Consider the following 7,900-nt stretch of genomic DNA (forward strand, 5'->3'; position numbering starts at 1 on the left):
CCACATATGTAATCTCAAATTTTCTAGGAGCCAGTTAAGAAAGTAAAAAAGAAAGTTTAAATTAATTTTAGTAATATATTTTATTTAACCCACTATATCTAAAATGTTGTCATTGCAACACATAATCAATGTAAAAAATTTTAATAAGATATTGAACATTTTTTCATATTGTCCTCAAAATACAGTGTGCATTTTATACTAACAGTATACCTCAATTCAGACTCTAAATTTTCTTTTGAAATGCTTGATCGACATTTAGATTTCATAAAATTTATAGTTAAAAAGGTAGATGCACATACTCAAGTTCTTCCACACGTATTTAAAAGTTTTCCAACAACTGAGTCAGGATCATTTCTTAAATTTTAATTAAAATTAAGTAAAATTAAAAATTCAGTTTCTCAGTCAGACTAGCCACATTTCAAGCATTCAAGAGCCACATGTGACTAGACACCCTAGTATTAGACAGTCCATCTCTAAAACAAATGTTTAAATCGCAGTGTTACAATACACATGATATATATTCAACCGTGATAATCATTTGAAATTGTGTGTGAAGAGTTTGTTACTAAAAGTAAAGCATCAACATATATTTTGAAAAGTAAACCATTATTCACAGACTAGGAGAAAATATTTGCAAAAGACACATCTGATAAAGGACTGTTATCCAAAATATACAAAAACTCTTAAAACTCAACAATAACAAACAACCCAATCAAAAAATAAGCCGAAGACCTTAACAGATACCTCACTGAAGAAGATGTACAGATGGCAAATAAGCATATGGAAAGATGCTCTACATCATAGGTCACCAGGGAAATGCAAACCAAAACAACAAGGAGATGCCGCTACACACTTATTAGAATGGCCTAACCCCAGGACACTGACGACACCAAATGCTGGTGAGCATGTGGAGCAACAGAATTCTCATTGATTGCTGGTGGGAATGCAAGATGGTACAGCTGCTTTGGAAGACAGTGTGGTGGTTTCTTACAAAACTAAACATACTCTTACCGTATCATGCTTCTTGGTATTTATCGAAAGGCGTTGAAAACTTATGCCCACGTAAAAACCTGCACGTGGATGTCTAGAGCAGCTTTATTCATGATTACCAAACCTTGAAAGCAACCAAGATGTCCTTCAGTAGGTGAATGGATAAATAAGCTGTAGCATGTCCAGACGATGAAATATTTTCAGCACTAAAAAGAAATGAGCTATTAAGCCGTGAAAAGACGTGGAAGAACCTTAAATGCATATTACTAAGTAGAAGAAACCAACTTAAAAGGCTACATACTGTATGGTTCAAACCATATGATATTCTGGAAAAGGCAAAACTATGGGGATATTAAACATAACAGCAGTTGCCAGGGGGCAGGTGGAGGGGTAGAGGCATGGGAGGGAGATGAGTAGGCAGGGCACAGAGGATTTTTAGGGCAGTGAAAATACTCTCTATGATATTATAATGATAGACACGTCATTATATTTTTGTCCAAACATACAGAACGTATAACACAAGAGTGAACCCTAAGGTAAATGATAGAGTTTTGGTGATTGTGATGTGTCAATGTAGGTTCATCCTTAGTAAAACATGGTCCATTCTGCTGAGTGACGTTGATAATGGGGAGGCTGTGCATGTGCGGGGGCAAGGAGTACATGAGGAGTCTCTGTACCTTCCTCTCAATTTTGTTGTAAACCTAAAACGTCTCTAAAAAAAAAAAATAGAGTTTAAAAACAAAACAAAAAAGTAAACCATTATTAATATAGAACATTGTTAAAGTTATCTCTGTGTTAAGACTGGTCATTTTTATTTACCTGTTCAATGGGAAACAGATGAACTTATACTAGCAAGATTACCCGAAATGGAACATCACCCACAGTCTGTGTATCTATACAACTGTCCAGAGTGGATGAACATTATTACTGTGCCATTAACAAATGCAGCAATTAAAAAGTACTATTGTAACATGACTTTATCAGGCCTTTATAGAAACTTGCCTGCCTATAGAAAATCCTGTCTTTTACAGAATCCTCTGCCTCAAACATTTCTGGGAAGCCTTCAGGATACTTACATGGGTCTGCGGATCAACCGTGTGCTCAGCAGATACTGTTCAGTGGGATACACAGGGTAGTGACTCATCCGTCCTCAATATTTTAATTTCTTTTTTTCTTTCCTAAAATCCAGGTATGTTCACGGGAGTTTGTGATACGTAGGAACATCTTCCATCATTCTGGCGTGGGGTGGGGGGAGTTGAAAACCATGACTACATTAGAAAAGTAATCTCATGAACTATTCACTATGTAAAAGAAGGAAATACGATTTTGACAGCTTGTGACCACACCACTTCTGATCGTTTTCAAGTAAAGCAACACCATTTAGATCCGGATAAATTTAGAGCTTATATAGTTCAAGAACTGAATGAATTTGCTCAGGGGAGTATATGTGGATTGGGGCCTGTTTTTTAAAGGGGTCTGTGGAAATCAACACTAAGCTTTCATTTAGAAGATGGAAAGAGTGAGGTTAAATTATTATTTATGAAATCTACAATCCAGATTCCTGGGGAATAACTGAATTTACTTTCTCTCTTTCATTCACGCAAAACATCTGACATGAGAAACCCAGGGTACTTTAAAACGTCGTTATTGGGGGCCAGCCCAGCAGTGTAGTGGTTAAGTTTGTGGGCTCCACTTCAGTGGCCTGAGGTCCGCAGGTTTGGATCCCAGGCGCGGACCTACACACCGCCCATCAAGCCATGCTGTGGCAGCATCCTACGTATAAAGTAGAGGAGGATGGGCACAGGTGTTAGCTCAGGACAGATCTTCCTCAGCAAAAAGGGGAGGATTGGTAATAGATGTTCGCTCAGGGTTAATCTTCCTCACAAAATAAATAAATAAATAAATAAATAAATAAATAAATAAATAAATAAATAAATAAATAAATAAATAAATAAATAAAATAAAAACAAATAAATAAATAAAATAAAAAAATAAAATGCCGTTACTTAGTTTGTTTTAATTACCAGGTAATTCCTGAGGGAGTACTGTCCCAAAAAGCCTTTGCAATTACTTAAGAATCTCCAAGGTAATTCCTATGTTCTTCAATTCAAAAGAACCACATAATTATAATTTTAATAGAATCTCCAGAAAAGGAGGTCAAAGTTCATCCCAAGATAATTACCCTACTCTACACTGAGACAAATAATGTATGAAAATAATAGGGGGAAATTCAATGCGCTGAGCATTAAACTGTCAAAACAGGAACGTTTAAAATATTCTAATGGTTAAAAATAATTTGTACTCTAAGTCCAATGACCATTTGCCAGGGAGAACCAAAGTTGAGAAATTTCTATTAAAAACATGACTCAGAGGAAAAAATGCGGAGGCTGGTAATGAAGGAAATGATCTGCTATCCCTCCCAATTGGTTGTTTCCAAGATCACATGTTCTGGGCATCTTTAAAAGGTAGTTATGTGGACTCAAGGGGGTCATAGCATCTTCCTGAAGGCTGCAGCTTCTTTCTCACCTGGAAGAAAAATCCTAGACAGCTCAAGAAATGTGTGATGCATTTGTAGGTACCTGGAAACTTGTCTCCAGTGAAAACTTTGACGACTACATGAAAGAAGTGGGTAAGGATATATGTTACGGGGTGACTGGATTTATAACTTTTTCTCTGGGGAAAAGGGGTTTATGGCAGGTTTTTTACTCTAGAAACATTGTCCAGGTATGAAATGCTGCTTTCTATATAGAGGCTATAAAAGTAGCAGGTGAGAATTATTTGTAGAAACATTCTAGACCAATGTCACAGCTAATGCTTCCTAAAGGTGAACCGATATGAAAAAGGGCTTAAATGGAGTTTTTATGGTCTACAGAAATGACAAGATCTTATTTGATTGCTAAACTTGGATATCTTTGGTTTACTTGGCTCGTTGCCTGTTTTTCTTTGATTCTCTCTTGCATATAAAACAAGCAATAACTTGGAAATAAAACCATATGTATTTTCTACAATGCAATTATTTACCTTTGAAACAGAAAACACTTTATTTCTCATCTTAATGTACTTTTTTTGAGTAAACATATGTTAACCAGTTATTTTATTGTCATAATGCCAATCCATTAAAACATGGTTATTTTGTGAGAGACAAAAATCTTAATTTCAGAAAATATGCTCCTTAAAGGGCTTAAATATTTCTTTGACTAGAAATTACATGGGATGTCATAGAATTATTGAGTAATTCAAAAGGAGAAAGTTAGATACGTAACATATCTCCTCCTTGATAATGGAGACTTTCTGGATTTTAGATTCTGCTGATGTTGTCAGCGTGCTGTATGAATGTTCTCCAGATAATTACTGAGGTGAAGCAAGGGAGAAGGGAGGCAGGTCTCACTCAGGCAGTTTCTACCTTAAAAGTCCCTCTTCTCACAGCCCTGTGCATGATCAAGTCATATCCAGGGGTAGTGAATTGGGAAGGGATTTTTTTTTCACAATATTTTTATTAGTGGCTTAGGATTTAAATCTCAAGACTTAACCTTCCTTTAAATTATGCAGTATATTTTTTGCTTGTCTGTAACTACTGTTTTCCTTGTTTATAGGTGAGAGGGAAATCAGGGACTTCAGCATGAGAGAGACCTACTTTTCTAGAATATCAACTAGCTGTGATTCATAAACTAATTAATATGTGCTGTATAGAAATGCCAGGATTTGAAGCTATTTAACTATTGATTTTTAGAAACATTTTACACTTTTAATATGTATATTTAAATTCTTTTATCACTGTGTTTTAAGATTATAAAGTAATGATGATAATGAAAGGCAGTAAGATACCTCCTGAAATTAGCTGCTCTAATCCATGATCAGCAGCAGGTATTGCCTTCATCAGCCAAATAAGAACAGAATCAAGCAAGAGGAGCACATGCTTTTTCCCAAGGTTGGCCATTCTGGAATCACATTCGACGTTACACCCATTCACTATTCTGACTCACTCCATGTGTTTGAGGTTATATTTTGAAACAGAGCCAGAACTTGATGAAACAACATAACGTCTTCCCATCTGTGGCTACTTTTCAGACAGGGAGCTACATCAGAGCCTCAGCATCACTTATTTTGTACAATATTTCTTTTCCTGATCCCCCTGTTTCTAACCTTTGGTATCTGTAAGTAGCCTTTCGTCAAAGTAGCTTAGATTTATGTATATATGTTTTAAAAAATCCAACACACTTATAACTGTTGTAAATTCTGTATAACATATGCAGCGACAGCAAGTTACCACTGTCTGTGTTACGTTGTAAATTGTTCATCCCATACCTTTCACAAGAAAAATATATTCCTCCTTTTTTTTAAAAAAAAAAAGGCAACTTAGGTGATTGGAAATCAAAGTATTAATTTCTAAACTTACTAAAATAGTGATTTCTTAAATTTTGAAGTTTTCACAATTGATGCTTAGACCCTCTTTAACATTTCCTATAATTTATTGGGAACACCATCACCATTCTAAAATAGTGTGAATGTAGGAAACATTTTGCTTTTTGGAGAAATTAATCAAAATCTTCATTTCACGGTGGAGTAAAGCCAAGAAAACTAGACTTGGCAGCAAATATTATAAAATGCAGTTTTTGTACACCCAAACAAATTATTTTTCAACTGAGTAACTCTACGTTGGCTCCCAAAATCCTATTGAGAGTTCTGTCTTTGACTGTGTATTAGATCATTTTTGTTATCTAAGAAGGAAAGGTCGAGGTGCCCCAAGTGTTTCATGAATTGAGCAAAATGATAGTGGTTCCCTAATGGTGGGGATGGCCAGTTAATTTGAGAGTACAGTGACTTTTTAAAAATATATATCTTCCAGAAGACTTAATCTGTGTACATATTCTTGTTGAAAATTAACAGGGGGTCTCCTGAGGAGTTGTATCTGGAATCCAGAAGGGGAAATTTAAAGAACAGACCTACATCTAATTGTGACCCATGTGTCTCTTTAAGTATTAGTCTTCTTTACTCTGCAGGAGCTGTTTAAATGAGGCCTTTCAGAAACTCACTGGTGTCTTTTTCCTTTTATGCACACATGTACCCACCTACACACACACACACACACACACACATACACACATATCCATATATACACTACAGCTCTGACTGAGATGAAGATGTGAGAGAAAATTGTAAACTGACATTTTTTTCTTTTCCCAACTGTAGGAGTGGGCTTTGCCACCAGGAAAGTGGCTGGCATGGCTAAACCCAACATGATCATCAGTGTGAATGGGGATGTGGTCACCATCAAATCAGAAAGTACCTTTAAAAATACTGAGATTTCCTTCAAACTGGGCCAGGAATTTGATGAAGTCACTGCAGATGACAGGAAAGTCAAGGTGAGGAATAAGGAATTGGAGCAGAGTAAAGCCCTGGTTTCTAAAGGACCACTGCCTATGAGAAGCCGTTTTGTACAAGGCGGCAAACTATTCCATCATAGGCCCATGGGCCCTGACCTCCTGAATCTAAATCATGTCGCCTTCAATAATTAGTTGGTGAATTTTTCCCCTTTTCATAAAGTTGTCATTATCTTACTATAAACGTAATTTATTTGACATACCATATATAGAGTATTTGAAGTGAATTAAAGTAACATAACATTACATAATGTTTATAAAAGGATGGAAGAAACAAAGGAAAAATATCATCTATAATACTATCATCTCAACATAAATGTTATTTATATTCCTTCACAGTATTTTTTCAAATGCATGTTTGTATAACATTCTGATCATAATGTATATATAATTTTGTATGCTGATGTTTTTGACACTCATTTTTTTCTTGTTGCAATGTATTCTTGTAATTTAGTATTACTAATGACCTTAAAGTATTCCCTCAAACAAAGGTGTTGTGTTTTTTATTTTATTTTCCTCCACCATCTACAAATCGTAATCATTTTCTATTACACCCGCAGAGCACCATAACCTTAGAGGGTGGTGTCCTCGTGCAGGTGCAGAAGTGGGATGGAAAATCAACCACCATAAAGAGAAAACGAGTGGATGAGAAGCTGGTGGTGGTGAGTACCTCCTGGCTACTTAATTCTAGATTCTACTGCTGGGTCATCTTATAATCATTATTCAAACTAAAGAAACAGTTCATCGCTCTTGCTTATTTAGAAAAAAATGGTGATGGGATGGGCTGGTGGCGTAGCAGTTAAGTTCATGTGCTCTTGGTGGCCCAGGGTTCACCGGTTCGGATTGTGGGCGAGGACCTACTCACCGCTCATCAAGCCATGCTGAGGTGGCTTCCCGCATAGAAGAGCTACAACTCTACAACTGTGATACACAACTATGTACTGGGGCTTTGGGGAGAAAAAAAAAAATGAGGAAGTTTGGCAACAGATGTTAGTGCAGGGTCAATCTTCCTCAAAAAAAAAAAAAAGAAAAAGGAAAAAAAAAAGATAATTCTATTGGGATTATGGTTTCCCTTTGGCACATGGCCTTCATGCTTTTAAACTCAGCCCAGGCCTGCTATCCCCCAGGAAGCATTCCCTGATCCCTCTCAGCACGTACCATATTGTATTATGCATTTCTACTTATATTTCTCACTCACCATATAGACTGTAAGTTTCCTCGAGGGGACAACTTGTATCTTCTCCGTCTTTTTATCCCCCTAATACAATATCAGATATGTGTATATGTATATATATATAGAAGCTCACAAGAAATATCTTTCAAATGAAAATTGCTCCCTTCCCAACACTGAATGAAACAGTAAATGAACCCATGGTTTAGTCTCATGATTGACCAAGAATTTTTGTGTGTGTCTAGGAATGCATCATGAAAGACATTACTTCTACCAGAGTTTATGAGAGAGCATAAAACAAGAGACATTGAGCTGGACTGCAGTTTGCACCGAACTCTATGACATTCTGTTGGCTATA

General features: G+C 36.2%; 1 protein-coding gene across 1 annotated transcript; it reads left to right on the plus strand.

Moving 5' to 3' along the window:
- The first annotated feature begins 3,546 nt into the window (after window positions 1-3,546).
- Window positions 3,547-7,900, plus strand: FABP4 (fatty acid binding protein 4). Its single transcript, XM_004427145.3, has 4 exons — window positions 3,547-3,619; window positions 6,181-6,353; window positions 6,932-7,033; window positions 7,788-7,900. Exons 1-4 carry the CDS (start codon window positions 3,547-3,549, stop codon window positions 7,836-7,838), a joined length of 399 nt encoding a protein of 132 aa, XP_004427202.1. The 3' UTR covers window positions 7,839-7,900.

The sequence above is a fragment of the Ceratotherium simum genome, chromosome 31 (genome assembly GCF_057802395.1).
Source record: "Ceratotherium simum simum isolate JZ-2026a chromosome 31, ASM5780239v1, whole genome shotgun sequence".
Lineage (NCBI taxonomy): Eukaryota > Metazoa > Chordata > Mammalia > Perissodactyla > Rhinocerotidae > Ceratotherium > Ceratotherium simum.